This window comes from Psittacula echo, assembly GCF_963264785.1.
Source record: "Psittacula echo genome assembly, chromosome: 6".
NCBI lineage: Eukaryota > Metazoa > Chordata > Aves > Psittaciformes > Psittacidae > Psittacula > Psittacula echo.
The window spans coordinates 25,359,285-25,377,749 of record NC_137743.1 but is presented as its reverse complement, the minus strand read 5'-3'; the positions used below and the strand labels follow the sequence as shown (position 1 = coordinate 25,377,749).

At 39.9% G+C, this 18,465-nt stretch overlaps 1 protein-coding gene across 3 annotated transcripts in view; it reads left to right on the top strand.

Moving 5' to 3' along the window:
* Positions 1–3,266: 3,266 nt before the first annotated feature.
* XRCC5 (X-ray repair cross complementing 5) overlaps positions 3,267–18,465 on the top strand; it is a gene marked incomplete at its 3' end in the record, with an annotated part of 59,775 nt that continues 44,576 nt past the window's right edge. For all 3 annotated transcript variants that reach the window (XM_080622212.1, XM_080622211.1, XM_080622213.1), the window contains exons 1-7: positions 3,267–3,345; positions 6,378–6,491; positions 7,076–7,259; positions 8,420–8,468; positions 9,971–10,093; positions 12,958–13,146; positions 17,685–17,799. In XM_080622212.1, the coding sequence (XP_080478338.1) occupies positions 3,328–3,345; positions 6,378–6,491; positions 7,076–7,259; positions 8,420–8,468; positions 9,971–10,093; positions 12,958–13,146; positions 17,685–17,799 (792 nt within the window). In that variant the 5' untranslated portion in view covers positions 3,267–3,327. The remainder of the gene's footprint in view (positions 3,346–6,377; positions 6,492–7,075; positions 7,260–8,419; positions 8,469–9,970; positions 10,094–12,957; positions 13,147–17,684; positions 17,800–18,465) is intronic.

Below are 18,465 nucleotides of genomic sequence, written 5' to 3'. Positions count from 1 at the left end.
CTTACAGCTCCAGTTTTGCTTTAGAGACTGAAGCCTATGTTTGACATCTTTTCCCTGCAGATATATTCCACAGAAGCAACTAAGCAAAGACCGTGTGTTAGGTTTATATCTCTTGGGAAGGACCATCAGCAATCACTAAATAGACATAATAAATACTAGGGCTGGTCTGCACCACAGATTTGGCATGAGCTTGCAAGCAGGTGTTTGGAAACACCTCCTGGGAGAAGACAACTGTGCGCATCTCATGAAGCCCAACACAGAAAGACACTAACAGCTGTGCTTCTAAGTCTGCTTTGTTTTGGGTGCCAGTTTCCTGTCTACTTTGTCTTCTAGCTTGCTGCCAAGTTTGTACTGGTAGAAATACAAAGCTGATTGGTGTCACAGTGTCCTTGCCCTGCTTTGATTATTTCTGTAGGAAATTCAGTTCATAACTACTCTGTTTGCAATTAGTGCCTACTTTTACATATAAATGCAGGTGAAGAATAGGTAATGACTGAGAAGTTAACTCTTCTGTGGACAGTTCTGCTCCATGTATCTATTTCAATAAAACTATTGGGCAAGATCCCAGATGGCAATGGTGTTTTTCCCCTTTCCACCAAGCATTTATCCAAAATTTTACCCTGTAGGCAGTTGCTCCAGGAGGAAGAAAGGCCAAGTCATCTTTCTACTTTTACTTCGAAGCCATTTGCATTTGCTCAGAGTGGCCATAAGTGGCTGAGTCTCAGCTGCAACTCTCTGGGAAACACATTCCTTGTTGTAATAAAACAGGGAAGCCATTTTCATTACTGCCTGCAAAGGCATAGAGTTAAGCACAAGGCAGGCCCCTCATTGCTATTTTCCAAGAGCATGCTTATTTAATCCAGGCTCAGTTTTCTGAGGGGAAGACAAATAACCAAGAAAAGAGTAGCAGCAACGAGTGGGAACCTCAACTGGGACTGAGGTCTGAGTCACTTTGTTGCAAATGAGATTACAGCTGATCACTCTGGATGCTGAGTCCTCTGAGACATCACATATTTATTTTTTATGTATTTGACATTCTGCAAAATGGAAATGGCCAATTAATTGCAAGCATCTTTTGGCAAGCGTTTACAAGCAAATATTGTCAAATCTTAATCCCGGTTAACGAAGCACTAGTGCCCCCAAATGGAGTTGATTAGTTGGATCTGATGACAACCTATAAGGGGGCTCTGTGGAGAGCTGTGAAGGGAAAAGAAATCGGGGTTAAAGTTTCTTTCAGGAATTATTAGCCAGTTTTCCTTTGAATGGTGGAAATTGCTCTGAGGAAATCTGGCAGCATGAAGGTGCAAAGGGGGAATGTTTTGTTTTATTGTTAGTGTATTTTGTGATGAGAGTGCTAAGACCCCATTTATGCCAGACCGAGAGCTAATGGATAGGAAGATCACACATGGAGTTTCATGATTACAGGCGTCTTTAGTTTTACTCAGACTTCATAAGGGAACAAGGCTCCACACCTGGGCTGGGCATGCCAATCTTCCTGCAAAGCCAAGTTCATGCCCAACTTATCTCCTCTTAGTAATATTTGCAATTACAGCTCCACCTATGAGAGTTTGGCCCAAAGCCTGGGATTCAGCTTTTATGTCAGATCTAGGATTCAGACAGGACTATGAAGGGTTTTACCTCCCAACCCTGGCATAAAAATAAAGTGTTCATTGTTTATGGTGCCTTGCAAAATGCTTTTCTGCTGGTGTGAGAAAAGCCTTTGCTGATGAAGTTGATCAATTTTTGCTTCTCTGTTTTTCGCATTTGTATGTGTGTGTGCACATCTTTTGTCTCATGCCTAGACTGTGAGCTACGTCAGAAATCAGTTGGGGTGGGGGATTGCCTGATTGCTAGCACGATGGGAGGCTTTAGGTATGTGGCAAGCGCTCCTAGGGACGGAGGTAACATCAGGAACAATAATAATAAGCAGACCTGATTTTTTTGGCTGATTAGTCTGAAATCCCCTTAGAGACATTCAGGAAGACAATGCATGCCTTTCTCTTGCAATTGCTGGTTTTTTTTGTTTTTTTTTTTTTTTTTTTTTGTCTACCCATTTCCCATAAAATGTTTGTCACATTGCCAAGCTGCTCTGTTCCTTTGATATGCAAAGTGCTTTGAAAGGAAAATTCCTCAATTACCAATATTCCCAAAGCATGGCAATGTAGTAAGGAGGGAAAGTCAATTTTTGTCTTAAGACATCACTCAGTATGAAAAGGGAATGCTTGCGTTTGTGGGGTCAGTCTTTTGGTACAAGGTTTTTGAAATGTTCATGTGAGGTTTACTCTCTTGTAGCTATACTGGTATCACCACTTTGCACTGTTTTGAGAATAATTATAGATGATAATGTGGGTTTTGAGATACACTGAGCATATGAAGAACAGTAGTAATGATATTCTTAAACAATACAAGTAAGGTACTGTAGAACAAGAAGTACCCGATATATGTGATGAAATATTTGCCATTCTCTATACATCTCTGCTGCTGATTTAACATCCAACAGGAGCCAAGATACATGGGATACACAGCAGGTATTATGCTTGGAATTTTTAAGGTCAGCAGGTTTCCATTTCATCAGAGCCTGGATGTAATGCTGTTCTGAAATTCTCTCTGCTGTTAGTGCTGAGAGACAGCTAGTGTTGTGCCAATGTTTAATTAAAGGATCCTGTCCCACTGCTGATCCATGGGCAGAATGTGACTTTATCAGACACTTCCAACCCAAAAGTCTGTCCTGTGGTGAAGGGTAATGGCTGCTTCCTCTTCTGCAGGACTCCTGGTTGCTGTGAGGAGGCTGGAGTAGATGGTCCCTGTGGGGTGGGTGACAGATGGGGTCAGTCAGGAGGTGCTCAGAGGCAGGAGAGGACAGCAGGACTTTGCTTGCCCCAAAGACCTGCCCTGCTGCTGCCTCTCCTCAGCAGCCCTTGTACACCTGCACAGGGCTTGTCCTTGGCTCTGCTCCACTGCTCACTCCTACGGCCAAATTCCCAGGGACAGTGGAGCCTACGAGATGGGGCACTCTGACGGTGATGACCTGAGGAGAAAGCTGAGGGGTCACCCCCCACCTCCCTTCCCTCTCACCCAGCTGTGCCACTCCCAGCCCAGCTTCTCCCCCGCCCCCCGCACTAGTCCCCGCCCAACTCGAGGCCATGGCTGAGGCGGCAGCGTCCCGGCAAGGCCCGCCTTCGCCGCCGCTCGCCACTGGGTGGCGCTGCCCTCCTCAGCGCGGAACGCGAGGCCACGCAGCTGTGTTCCCGGGGGGACGTGGAGAAGGCTGGGCGCGTCGCCGGCCGGAGCGCTGAGCGGAGCGCACCGCGTCCCGGAACGAGCGCGATGGCGCGCAGCAGCAAGGTGAGGGAGAGGGGTCTAATAAGATCCCGGCAGCCCTTTAGCGTTCCTTACCCCGTTTTGTCTGCTGTCTCCCTCCTGCTGGAGCCACCGTTGCCCGCCTGTAACGCGAGCGCTGTTTAAGCTTTGGCCCTGGGCGGTGGGTGTTGGCGCGACCCCGCGGTCGCTGTGTGGGGCTTCTGAGGGGGCCGCGGGGTCGTTCCGGTACTTCTCTCTCTTTGGGAGCTGAACGTGGCCGGTCCCTTCATGCTCACCTGAGGGAACCGGCTTTATCACCGTTAGGCGGCTTGTCTGTGCTGGGTTGGACAGGGCGTGGAGCAGCCTAGTTTAGCGGAAGGTGTCCCTGCACAAGGCAGAGCTTGTGCAACTAAATGATCTTTAAGTCCTTTCCAAACCGTTCTGTGATTCTGTGGTACCGCAGTCAGCGTGGGGTTGAACCGACCTGGTTCAGTGAGCTAACTTCGAGGTAGTAGCAAACAGCGCGACAGCCACGGCTGCAAAGCCTGGCTCTGAAACCGAGTAACTCTTCCCTGTGCCGACCCCCGAGCTGCTGTGGGTACAGATGTCTAATTCAAAGGAACGTCAGTGTTTCCATCTTAGGGGCAGCTGTAATGTTGAGCACTGTGCAGCTACCACAGTAGTAGTATTCTGCTCTTGCTAGAGTAATAGAAATGGTTTTGCCCTGTTAGAAATGCAGTTTGTTTGGTATGTTTAAGGAATCCTGTTGGTGAAACCTGTGTTAAGATTTTTTTTGATATTCAGTATCTGTAAAGCACAGGTTTCATCTGTATGGCCTGCTAAAGTGCTGCTGTAGCTATGCCTTGTAGCTTAATTATAATGAGCTTCAGCACTGAGGTTAAAGTCAGGCTTGTTCCATTTTCATCCTTATCAGTACTTGAGCAAAACAGTGGATATTAGCACAGGTGTGACAGTGCTGCCCTACAATCACACATGCTATGCATATTAAAAGCTTTGCTTAGTATACTGCGCCTGAAAATGATAGCACTGGATGCTCAGGTGAGATGCTCAGAGGTTAATAATGGATGAGAAGACATATAGAGAAGGATTACCAAAAGAGAGACTTGCTGTCTTCGAGAAGGAGAATTCCACATACTTGAATACACACCAGGCTTGAAGTTTTGCTGCCTTCCAGAAAAGCATGTTAGCACTTGACACTTGATCATTTTCTTCCTAAGCAAAACAGCAGCTCTTGACTGGTTACTTTGCTGTCATCTTCCCAGCTGTGAAGAGCATTTTACCTGTTTGAGACAACAGAATTAATTCAACTGCCATCTGCTGTGTGTCTTGAGGCAGGACAGCAATAAGCAAAGGGTCTGCAGTTGCTGGTAGACTAATTCCTCAGGCTGGCAGGTGAGCAGTAACAAGGCTCTTGTGAGAACCTAGTGCAGCCTCAGTTAGTGTCTCTATTTTGCTCTAAGCTGCAGACCTAGCAGACTCAGAGGCGTTAATTCCTAGCTCCCAGTCAAGCCACCAGCAAAAGCAGAGTGAATAGTGCTGAGAATGAGTAGAACGTGATGGACGTCTTGTAGAACCCTGTTGCTCAGCCTTCTTTCTTTCTTCTTCTTGTCCTGGAAGGATGTAGGGAGTTAAAACAGTGCTTCTTAAAATGACAGGGGAGATGCACAATATATTCTGGGAAAAGGAAGAGGATAAGAAAAAAATTTTGGAGCTGCTAATATAGAGGATTAGACAGTTAATCTGGGCAAATTATTCATATTCATTAAACTTGATATTAAGAGTTATCTATTTGGGTGACAAAAAGAAGCAGGTTCTTTTGGTTGATGTTTAAAAAGGTACTTGGAATTATGTGACCAGCCATTTGCAAAAGAGCTTAGACCAACATCTTTTCTTTCTGTTCATCTCTTTTGTTTTGCAAAAGCAGACTATACATCTCATGTTGCTTGACAGTCTTCTAATTTGATTTATTGCTCACATCTTTTGGCAGCTTCAGTTCTTAGAGAATTGAATATATTTTGTATTTTAAAACAAGGTGACTGGTTTTAGCCTAGGTAATACCTAACTTTCCTGTGTTCTGGCTACCAGTAATTTTTTGAAGGCAGTGTAATTTAAGTTACTGACAATCCACCAGGCAAGGTTTTGATGTATATTTAAAGAATCTTGGTTTAATCAGTGACAATAACTTTCAGCTGGCTTTTTGGAAGTGTCCTTCAAGATGCAGGGCATAATTTTGCTGAATTCTTCTTGCATCATTCAGCTAGATGGTAAAATTACTCAAGTTAATCAAGGTAAGCAGAGTCTGTGGAAGAACTTGAAACTAACTTAGCAAAGGTTGAACAAGAGAAATGACACGAAGCAATTTTATTTTATTCACATGCTAGTTTATAAATCAGTTAAGGGGAAGACTTGAGCAGTGTTACATACAGTTATATACATACAGTTAAAGCAATGATCAGAAATGTGAACACATAGATGGCATTAATAGCATAGCTGTGTGGTGCAGACACCAGTGCTTATTGCAGGCACTTGCAGTAGCATAAATGTTCTGGCTGTCCCTGGGAACTATAGGAGCACTATCATTCTTACCGTGCTTGAGTTAGACCAAAGAGTGGTGTCTGCAGCTATTCTGAGTTTACCGCGAGGGGTGGATGTAGCTGTAGACTTTCGGAAACAATCTTTACGTTGTGTTGTGCAGGTATGCTGTATTGTGTTGTGCTTATAATTGTCAACCAAAACATCTCTGCTTTATTTCCTTACTGTAGAAGACCTCTGAGATTGCTAAGATGTTTATTAGGTTATACAGAAATCCTCCATCTCAAGAGATTATTGTGAAACATAGGATTTCTTGTATTTTCCACTGAGATGTCTGGAACATTGTACAGGATTAAATGATGCTCAGTGCTGTGCAGTTGTACTGGTTGTATTCTTCACTATTGTCTCATATTAACAGTTAAAGAAACCAGTAGTGATGTAGCTTGATTTTTAGCTTTTGTAGGTACCCTTTTAAGTAATTATGCTCATGTTTACGCTTTGCATGCATTCTGTTTCATTTCTAGGTGGCCATAGTGCTGTGCCTGGATGTAGGCTTTACAATGAGCAGTTCTGCCCCTGGTGAGGAGTCTTCACTTGAACAAGCCAAGAAGGTTATGACAAAGTTTGTGCAGCGACAGGTTTGTGTGACTTTACATGTGGTAAAAAACTTGTTAAAAAGGGAGAGGAAGCAATAACATCTGTGAAATATTTTCCTTATTTGCTAATAATTGAAATATATGAGAAATGAGTATGGATTAGACTATTTTTTATGAAGGAGTGACAGATCAGTGCTCTTTGTTTCAGCTGTACTTTTGTGGATGAGATGTAGCGGTTGAATTGGTAATTCTTTTTCTTCAGGGCAGTAGAAACTTTTAGGGGAAACAAGTACTCTTTCTCTGAAATGCTTCAACATTTTTAAGATTTAACGCAACGAAGATTCATTTTAAGGACTGAGCCAATTTTATTTGTTTTATCCCAGATATCATCATATCAATCTGTTAGTTTTAATTATATCTGAATTAGTGATCTCTCTGTAAGTTTACGTTTTGGTAGTATAGCATGAAAATGTAAAAAATATATAACATGAAAATGTAAAAAAAAGTAAATTCACTGTACTTGACATTGTGTCAAAATTAGTTCTGCTTGCTGGAGTCTGCGTAACATAGTTGTGCATGAATCTACCTGCGTTTTTATACCTATTTTTTATTTTCTGTGTTTCCAGGTTTTTGCTGAGAGTAAAGATGAGGTCGCTGTAGTTTTGTTTGGCACTGATGGTACTAGGAATGACCTTGCCAGTAGGGATCAATACCAAAACATTACTGTACATAGATCACTAATGCTGCCAGATTTTGATTTGCTGGAGGACATTCAAGATGTGATTAAACCAGGCTCTGAACAAGCAGACTGTATCCTTTCTTTGTACAGCACTTCTTGATTCAGCTGCATAGGAGAAAGGGAGTTAGTGTTGTGAAATAGGCTCAGATTTGGCTCCAGCATTTTAGCTACTATAATATTCAGCTAATTTGTGGCTATAAGTTTGTTCAAAAGCAGATTAGCTGTCTTTTGACATTTGTTTAGGCTAGCAGAATGGAGTCTTGGCCTTAGGGGATCATTGCTTTCATGAAATGTTCTGCTAATTAAAAAGAATGAAAATTGCAATTTATTTTTTTTTTCCTCAAGTAAGGCATCTGTTTTTAAAAACAGTGTTGCAGAACTTGGTTTATGCTTTTTCATCAAATAAAAATATTGTTTATGAAATATGTTATCAGAAGTACTAGAAGCCATACAAAGCAGACTAAAAGTTTATTAGATGGATTTCTATATAAAGTATTTCTAACATTGCTGGTTTGAATGTTGTTCGTATTTGAATGTATTCTTTTGTTAGTTGCATAAGGTGAACAGTTTTAAAAGAAGACAACCTATATAGTGTCCCTTAGTGTGTTTCTTTTATGTGCTGTTAAACTTCCAGGTGCTGTCTTTCCTCATTTTTGCCATCAAATGATTGTTCTGAGCTCTATACAGACTGTCAGTGAGCTCTATACAGACTGTCAGAGCTGTTTCAGAGAGTCAGCTGTATCTTAGCAGAAGTAGTCATGTTCCTTCTTCAATGGGTGGACAGGTTTGTGCTCAGTGATAAAAAAATAGGTTCCTCAATGGAAATTGTGATGAGAAAAAAACTATAAAGAGGTTGCCAGATGCAGATGTTTTAAAGGAAAACTTGCATGAGAAAACAGTATCATGTATTGAAAGTACAAATAAATTTTGTTTGTGGATTCAAAGTAATTTTGTGAAGATTCGATTGCTCCTCCTTACTGGGCCCTGGAGCAGCCTTCTTACTGTTCCATCAGATAAATAGGGAAGAGACAAGATCACAAAACAGGCAACTTATGCAGGAACTTGCACAGTAGATACTTGGAGAGTACTTGTCTCAAAAGATAGTTTGCTTGTTAACTAAAATGTATGTTTGTCAGTGTTCGGGAGGGGGTGGAAACAAAAGTTTGTTTCATAGGAAAAACACGTGTGCATGATTCATGTTCTAAATGAGATTTTTCTTAAATTTGCTTAGTTCTGGATGCAATTATTGTGTGTATGGACTTGCTTCAGAAGCAAACAATGTGAGTATGTCACCCAGAGCCTTTTACAGAATTCTGGCCTTGCACTGTGGAGCTGATCTGATTTCTTGTCAGTATTATATTTCCAGTATTGTATAAATATGAATGCTTTCAAAACAAACAAACTAAACCAAAACACATTAAAACCAAACCACGCTCTACAGGAGTCTGTCCCTGAAGAATCCACAGGAGACATGTGGCTTCTCTTAAGAGCTATCTGATGCCACTAGGAACTTTGCAGTAGATTTATTAATACTTATTAATACAGAGAATATTAATACTAAGTCACAGACTTCACTTAGTGTCATATTTTGTGTGATCCATTTTCAAAAAACATTAATTCATATGTTTAAAGAGCATAGAAACGAGCTACCAAATTTATCATGGTGATGGCATATCTTACAAAGAAGAGAAAAAGAGCAGAACTAGAAAGGTTTGTTCAGCCTAGCAAATTAAAGACTGTTGGAGATAAGCTGGCTTTTTGTAAATATGCAGGCTGTGGGAGATAAATGTGCAGTAGGAAAAAACACTGTTTAAGCTGAAAGAAAACGTTGGCACAAGCATTACGAAGGTGTCAGCGAATGTACTTAAACTGGCAATATACTATTTCTAACACTTGGTGAACTGATGGTCCAAGGAAAGGAAGATACTCTTATTTCCTCTCAAAACAAAGATTGAACGTGCTGTTAAAGATACTGTATGATGTAATTGTGAATGCAGAAGACTAGACTTAGTGATGCAGTTTGTATTTTTATGAATAAAATCTAATCAGCATGGAAAGCTGTATCAGTTTAATGGCTGAAACTGAGTTGTGAGTTAAATGACTGTATTTATAACAGTATAACCTTGAATGCCTATGAAGCTACTGCTTTTGTTATTCTGTAAGTTGCTTGTATGCATCAAGCCCTTTGATATGGGGTTTAACATCAGTTGAGGAAATATTATCAGGTAAAAATTCGAGAAAATCACCCTTATGCTTAAACATCCAGAAAAACTGTATCAGTTTAACTGAACTCTGTTCTGTAGCTGGCAGAACTTTCTGATGCTTACTGTTACTACTTCTTAGCACGTTAAGTAGGCTTTATAGTCCATCTTATCCAATGAATTTACTAAATCAGCTTACTAAAATGGAACCTCCAACAACAACAGTAATTTAAAAATACATTTTCAATTTTCATAAGGACACACAGCTGCAAAGGAAATATCCAGTATAATCAATAAAGCACCTAACATTTTATTAGTGTTTTGTCATCATTGGTGAAAATTGGCAGAATTCCATTCATTTAGATGTGGTTAGTGACTTACCCAGTCACAGGGCTAGAGTCTTCAATTTTAGAAGATATGAGTGAGTAGGGGGAATTATACAAAGATAAAAACTTGCCATAAGTATAACAACCAGTGACAGGACAACTTCTACCAAGTAGGTTTGTTTGTAGCAAAGAACTAGAAAAAGGCCTTATAGATTGTATTTCCTATATATGTAAATGTTCTTTTTGTATTTCAAGAGGAAAGAAATATGAGAAGAGACATATTGAGCTGTTTACAGACCTCCGTAGTCCTGTCAGTGAGGATCAGCTGGAAATTATCATTGCTAATTTGAAGAAAACAGGAATTTCACTTCAGTTTTTGTAAGTGTGGAAGATGTTACACACTATGCCTTTTATTTTTATTTTTATTTTTTTTTGAGGGAAATGTTTATTCTTTCCTAACAATGATCTTGAAGAAGCTGATGATCTGTTGGTGTATTGTTTCTATAAAGGTGTACCAGTATATAGTATGATTAAGTACTTCTATCAATTACATATGCCATGAATTTCAGTTATGAGCAAGTCTCTTTTGTTAAGTGGTGTGCAAATACATGGTAAGATGATGGCTTCTTGTTCAGTTAGAGCCGAAGTTGAAAATGGGTGACAAAAGAGCTGTAAAAGCAGAGAAGTGGGAAACAATGAGCCAGGAATAGAAACAGTAACAGAAACTTGGAAACAGTAGTTTTGTCACAGCAGCAGCCTAGATCCTTTTAGATAAGGTTATTACTGGGAAGAAATAAAGAGGTAGTGTTACAGATGTTTGTAGCCTGATTCTGGTGTCAGTAGAAAAGCTTGTCTGAAGAGTTATAATCACAGTGATGGACTTGGAAAATGGAAGCGATATCTTAAGTGTTATGACAGGAATCCCTTGGCTGTATAGGTATAGACATTGATCTGAAGAATCAGTGAGGGTGCTGAGATCTGTATTAGATGTTGCACATGATGGTAACAGGAAGCTATAAGCCTTCTAGTAGGAGTTTATTTAAAAGCAAGACTTTGTGTGAACATTAATGTTTGCTGCTTATAACAAACAATTTCACAGGAGCAAGTTAAAGCCACAGTTTTATTTCTCTCCATTTTAATATTTGCTTTCACTTAGGTCCAGCATTCTGTAAGGAGCAATGTTAAGAATTTGATGAATTCATTAAAACCATTTGCAGACCCACCTGCAAGATAACAGAGGGGTTAGATAGGAAAAAGTGACTAAAAATCATGGGCTGATCCCACACCAAAAAGTTCTTTTTTGTTTGTGCTTGGGAGAGGCTGAGTGTAGAACTGTCAGACTACTCTCGGGTTCTGTCTACACAGGAAAAGAAGGTATGCTTGCAACATGCCTTGACATGCCCTTCTAGCTTATTGAGCTCTTGTTGATGCCGGAGGCAGTGGCAACACCACCATGAATCTGAGTACCTCATGCAGCTACCTTGTCTCCACACCTGTAGTTTGCTATGCAGACTAGCACTAGGTAACACCACAAGTTAACTTTGCAGTTTTATTCTGTGAAATTTCGGATACATCTTTACATTTTTTTTGCCTGTAATACAGCAAAGGAAAAGCCCTATGGCTAATAGAAGCATCAGAGAAGTTTTGCTGTTACAGCAATAGCTGCAAATTTATACCCTGTCTCCCAGCCACACTGGCAGATGATGCTTTGAGAAATACATGTACAAATGTAAAATACTCAGCATAGTGGTTTAAAAATAATGTTTTGCTAAATCTTGTCCTTTTGTTATCAGCCATCCTTATATCTCTTATACCCTGTTTATTTATTAAATTGTAACTTGTGACAGATAGTTGGTCTTCCTCCCTGTTGCCAAGTGCTAAGTGCATGCTGAACACTGTATAGCTTTGGGTATTATACCATTCTCATCACATGAGTCTCTAAGCACTGCATGATGAAAGTAATCTTACTTTTGTGTATCAGAGGTTTGAAGCTTTTTGCTCTCCTAACAGCTTTAAAATACAGTTTCTCTATTTGTCAGTGGATGCTGCTTCCTAAAAAGGTACCAAACACTTTGTTGAAGTTTGATCTTTAATTCTGCTATATGTGATGCTGTTGTGCATATTGTTAACTGATTATTATATGTTGCTTCACAGATAAGTTTAGTGAGGACTAATGAGGAGAAAGTATGGTAGAGATCTGTAGGCTGCTTTCTTGAAAATATAATACAAAGCCAAATTTCTTTTACTTTGTGGAAATGTGGTAAAAGGTGTCATGTGGTTCATTCAAAATTGGATTAGATGAAAGACTGTTTGAAAAATCTGCAGGCATTGTCAGGAGCACAGAGTAGGGGATCTTACTCGTCTCTTTTCTGTGATTATTACACTGTTAGCTCTGTGTTATTTTGAAGTGCAGCAGAATCATTTTATCTATAACACCTGGCTAAATTTTTGAATCTGATTCTTAAATGCAGGGAAGAATGTCATCTTCAGTCAGAAATTCACCTGGTGTGTAAGCTATTAAAATCTCAAAGAGTAACATATATTCCAGAAATAACTAGCAGCTCCGTTGCAGAGAAAGTCCTGTTTGCTGGCATTTGGAGCCGATGCAGAATCACAAGCCTGGAGTGGCTTTTAACAAGTTATCTAGAGCAATCCTTTACTTCAGACAGGGTCATTTGTGTGTATGTCATTGCTGAGTGGTGTTTCTCTAATCTTTATAAGTATTTCCGGTGATGGAGACTTTTCTATCTCCTCAGGGAATTGGTTTTAGAGATTATGGTTTGAAATGTCTGCATCAGTTTTCGGAATAGCTGCCTGACTCCATGATGTAATTTGAGTGCAAGCTGAGTATGTAAGGCCGATTGTTCCCTTCCCTTCTGCAACAGCAGACTTACATTTAAGACTGTCTTGCCCTCTGACTCCCTTCTCTATGGGCTTTATTTTGTTCAGTCTGTTTTCATAGCTGTTTTCTAATTGACATTGTTTGTACTGCCTAATCCCTTCCCATATGTGGACATCTTTATTGTTGTATGATGCCCAGAACTGGTGCAGCACCCTGGTGAAGATGTTACCAATGCAAGTAGACTTGAAATACTACTTAATGTGTTTCACAAGCCGTGTGGCTCTTTATACATCTGACAGCAGCTAGACAGAAACTGTTGATCCTGATACAATTTTTGTTTTGGTTTGTTACTTTAATTAAGAAGAAAGTCAAAATTAGCTGCTTGTGCTTGTATTCTTAGTCTGCCATTTCCAGTGGATGTTGATGATGGAGGTGGAGATACAAGTGCCAGTGTACGTTCTCATATTCACAGAAACCCTTTTCCAAGAAAGGGTTTAACTGAGCAACAGAAGGAAGGCATTGATGTGGTGAGGAAACTGATGCTTACTTTGGACGAAGAAGGAGGGCTGGAAGAAATTTATACTTTCAGGTAAACTTGGCTGATCTTCTTTATCATACTTTAAATTTAATTTCTGATTTCTTCCCCGAAGGATGAAATTTACTAAATAATCAGTCACTTGAAATCCAGTTTCACTGAAGTCAGTGAATTTTATAACGTATTGTACACACAGTACGTTTCAAACAGCTTTTTCTGTGGCTTCAAATAGGCAGAAAAGCTTACAGATTTCAGTAGAAATGAATTTTCTATCTCTGTATTTAAAGAAAAAGAAATCCATTTTCTTCTATCTGTGGAATTTGGATAAATTTTGGTGGGTCTTGGAGAGAATGTTTCTATAAATGAGATTGCAAAACATGTTTTGGAAAGAACATTTGAGTTTAATGGTAGCCTTTGTTCTTTGTTCTTTTAGCTCACTAGTTTACTGAACTCCTACTAATGTTTTGAGTAATCATAGAATCATAGAATAGTTAGGGCTGGAAAGGACCTTAAGATTCTGTAGCTCCAGCCCCCCTGCCATGGGCAGGGGCACCTCACATTAAACCGTGTCACCCAAGGCTCTGTCCAACCTGGCCTCGAACACCACCAGGGATGGAGCATTCACAACTTCCCTGGGCAACCCATTCCAGTGCCTCACAACTCTAACAGTAAAAAACTTCCTCCTTATATTCAATCTAAACTTGCCCTGCTGAAGTTTGAACCTGTCCTATCACTACAGTCCCTAATGAAGAGTCCATCCCCAGCATCTCTATAGCGCCCCTTCAGTTACTGGAAGGCTGCTATGAGGTCTCCATGCAGCCTTCTCTTCTCCAGGCTGAACAGCCCCAACTTTCTCAGCCTGTCTTCATACGGGAGGTGCTCCAGTCCCCTGATCATCCTCATGGCCCTCCTCTGGACTTGATCCAACAGTTCCATGTCCTTTTTTATGTTGTTTGTTGAATCATAAAATGATTAGGGTTGGAAAGGACCTTAAGATCATCTAGTTCCCTGGTCTTTAATCAGAGACTACTGTGCTGTTGTGCCAAATAATATACTTTTTTAGAAGCATTCCTAAATGCAAGAATTGAAAGATGGTTTTTCACTTCATGTTTCCCCAGTGAAAGAATGCAAATATATATTTGTGTCTGAAAAACTGTAGTTAATGATATATCCAACACTTTTCCATATAGGTGTTGTCTCAGTTGGGAAACAAGCAAAATGCATCCATGTGCTTTATAGAAGTCTCATGTTACTGTCTTAGTAATTCTATTCTACAATTATGGAGTGTCATCTTTTAGATAATGTGTTTTTCAGGAATCTTAGTAAGCCATAACTGCAATGTGATTATCAAGTGTAATGTTTAGATGAGGTTTGTATCTGAAGGTTTGCATGTTATTATTCATAATTTTATTTGTGGGGTTTCCTTCCCTCTCCCTGCCTAACTGATCTGCTTTGCGCCTCAGCAGCCAGTTAAACTGTTATTTTGCATTAGTGTGGATTAGTGAAGAAAAATGTATCACTGTGTATGTACTCCATATTAGTCAACATGGGAGTCAGTCTGCAGAAGAAAGCAGGGTTTGTCAGTTGTCAAAAGGTTGCATGGAAAAGCAGTATCTTTCTGGGCCCATTTATCCATTAGGATAATCCATATGCATGAAGCTACTACATGGCTTGTCACCTTCTTTATATTTTTTTTTTTAATCACAGGTCCATGCTACTGTGTAAGCTGTCTTTGTGCCATGCTTTCAGGGAAAGTCCAAAATCTTTGGATAAATAGGCATATGGCTAATAGATTAAAGCTTTAGTTGTTTAAGAATGTGAGGTTTTAGATGCACTTAAGTTACTTATCAAGGTTTACGTTACTTATCAAGGTTTAAGAAGTTAGCTTTGTGAATCTGTCATGATAATTTACCAACTGGGATACACTCTCTGTTTCCCTATATTCATTATTCCTGCTTGTAAAAATATTGCAACTCTTGTGAACATAAATTAGTCATGCCAAGAAAGTAAGTGAGCAAATTTTGAGTTGTTTTTTTTTGATTTGTTTTGTTTTAAAGGGTTTGATATTCTGACTGTTGGACAGGAGGTACTTCTGCTGCCTCTGGATTTTGGGGGAAGGGATTGGAGAACAGAGACAAGACATTTTTTAAAAGCCCAAGTTGAAATGTGTGTTTAGTAGGGTTTTATTGGCTACATCTTTGATAAGATGGAGCATTTTTCTTCTGTAAATGTAAGGAATTAAAAGGGCAGAGTTCATAAATTGAGCTTAAATGACATTTTTAGACATTTGACATGTGTTTGATTTTCACACACCTTCTTGAATGTATGTTGAATACTTTTACTGATGATGTAACAGATTCCTTTTAAAAATCCTGTGTTGATGTCTCTATTGCTTCCTTTCCATAAGGAAAAAACAAAATACAGTGTGGACTTGTGAAAACGTTCGACACTGTCCCACATGACATCCTCATCTCTATCTTGGAGAGACATAAATTTGATAGATAGACCACTTGATGGCTAAAGAACTGCCTGGATAGCCACTTGCAAAGAGCTGTGGTCAATGGCTCACTGTCCAGCTAGAGACCAGTAATGAGTGCTGTCCCTCAGGGATCGATGTTGGGACCGGTCTTCTTCAACATCTTTGTCGGTGACATGGACAGTGGGATTGAGTGCGCCCTCAGCAAGTTTGCCGATGACACCAAGCTGTGTGGTTCGGTTGATACGCTGGAGGGAAGGGATGCCATCCAGAGGGACCTCAACACGCTTGTGAGGTGGGCTGATGCCAACCTGATGAAGTTTAACCATGCCAAGTGCAAGGTCCTACACCTGGGTCGGAGCAATCGCAGGCACAGCTACAGTTTGAGCAGAGAAGAGATTCAGAGCAGCCCTGCGGAGAAGGACTTGGGGGATGTTGGTTGATGAGAAAATGAACATGAGCCGCCAGTGTGTGCTTGCAGCCCAGAAAGCCAACCGTATCCTGGGCTGCATCAAAACGAACATGACCAGCAGGTCGAAGGAGGTGATCCTGCCCCTCTGCTCTCATGGGACCTCACTTGGAATATTGTGTGCAGTTCTGGTGTCCTCAACATAAAAAGGACATGGAACTGTTGGAACAAGTCCAGAGGAGGGCCACGAGGATGATCAGGGGACTGGAGCACCTCCCATATGAAGACAGGCTGAGAAAGTTGGGGCTGTTCAGCCTGGAGAAGAGAAGGCTGCATGGAGACCTCATAGCAGCCTTCCAGTAACTGAAGGGGCGCTATAGAGATGCTGGGGATGGACTCTTCATTAGGGACTGTAGTGATAGGACAGGTTCAAACTTCAGCAGGGCAAGTTTAGATTGAATATAAGGAGGAAGTTTTTTACTGTTAGAGTTGTGAGGCACTGGAATGGGTTGCCCAGGGAAGTTGTGAATGCTCCATCCCTGGCGGTGTTCGAGGCCAGGTTGGACAGAGCCTTGGGTGCCATGGTTTAGTGTGAGGTGTCCCTGCCTATGTCAGGGGATTGGAACTAGATGATCTTAAGGTCCTTTCCAACCCTAACTATTCTATGATTCTGTAATGTTTATCTCATGATAAAAATCCCAGTGCATTTTCACTGTTAATTCTGTTTTAAATTCTCTTAGACATTAAAAATGTCAGCTCATCTTAAGAAACTTGAAAATACCAATAATTCTGTACTGAATATTTAGGTGTTAAGCCTGATTTCTGCCAGACAAGTGCTTTACTGAAGAGAGAGGTAGGTTTTGGGTTTTATCATCATGTGCAAAAGAGCAGATCAGCACTGTTTTATCTTTGCTTCATTGTGCAATAAAAAAAAAAATTGTTTGCTTTCTCTGCATTGTAATTTTACAGCAAAATAGCTGATATGATTTGTATTAGCTGGAAGCTGTTCTGGGGTGCAAGCCTATTTGATTTCACAGTAATATAAGTTACTGTAGATTTTTAATTTTTGGACTCCACTGCTTAAAGTTATGCAATGAATTTAACACTTTTTAGTATAAAATCATTACAGTTCCTTTTTTTTTTTGTCTTTATAAACTTGTATATATACTGTTTATGCTAGAAGCATTGAAAGTAACTTGTTTAACTCTAGCAGAATGCCCTGAAAATGATGAGTTCATTAGTACTGTATAAAAAAACCAAGTGTCAAAAGTTAATTACCACACAAACAAAATCTCGTTAATTGAAACTGGATTCTTTATTTCTTCACCTCCACTGCAGAAAACATTTTGCCACTTAGGGAGCTTTTTCTAATTCGGGTTTTTCAACTAGCTACATGCCCTAATTGGGTAAGCAAAGATAATTGTAAAGCGCTTAATAAGAAATTGTGTAGTTTCATACTGTCTTTAAGCACTAATGTCACACCATGATAAAGGCTTGAAATGTGAATAATCTGCTGTACCACCTCTTTTTTTCGTTCTCTTTTTCTGACAATAGTTAATGACAAGATTATTCATACAGTTTATTTTCTGGTGGTTTGTGCAGTCTTAAGTTAAAACGATTGGACTCCTGCATCTCTTTGAAGAGAGTATATTGTCTGTAATATTTTATTACAGTTTACCAGAGTTCGTTTGTGTTTTCCTGATTTAGAGAAAGCCTGGAGCATCTTTCAATGTTTAAGAAAATAGAAAGAAGACCTATGGCGTGGCCCTGCCAGCTCACTATTGGTTCTAATTTGTCTATAAGGATTGTGGCCTACAAATCAGTAAGTTCATAGAATCGTATGTTTTAGTGTACTTTGGCATCAAGTTAGGTGCAGCTGCAAGTTTTTTCTTTAAAGCCAAGAAAATAAAAGATAAAACAACATCCAAAATAATTATGGCAGAGATTTTATGTGCTTAGATGCTAGTACATCTGAAACTGTGGTTCCCACAGCAACTCTAACTTCACCTTATTGTACACATGTTAAAGAACTAAAATTCACAATGTACAGAAATAAAAGTAATTGCTATCTACTGTGACACTTAATGGTGTTGAGGTTCATGAACCTGATTAAGAATGCTGCAAACGTAAAGCTTTCCATTTGGCAAAAGTGATATGTCTGCAGCTCAATAAGACTTAATATATGATTCTGAAGCTCTAGGCACAAGAGGAATTACGCACATGTGTATGTAAAATGGTGGGCCTAAATGTTTTACCACCTATTGTTTCAAATCACATCTGTTGTTACTTCAGACTTGGAAAAAAAGGTGTATTTTTTTGGCTTGTTTGCTTTATACTCTTTGGCAGAGCTTGTGCATAGTCTGTTTCCCTTACAGTTTATGTGGGTCCTTCACACAGTGCCAGGAAGAAGTAAGTGTATTTAAACACAGAAAATGTGTAAAATTGCAGTTACTGAATAATTAATGGGTAACTATATAGTGTGGCAGCA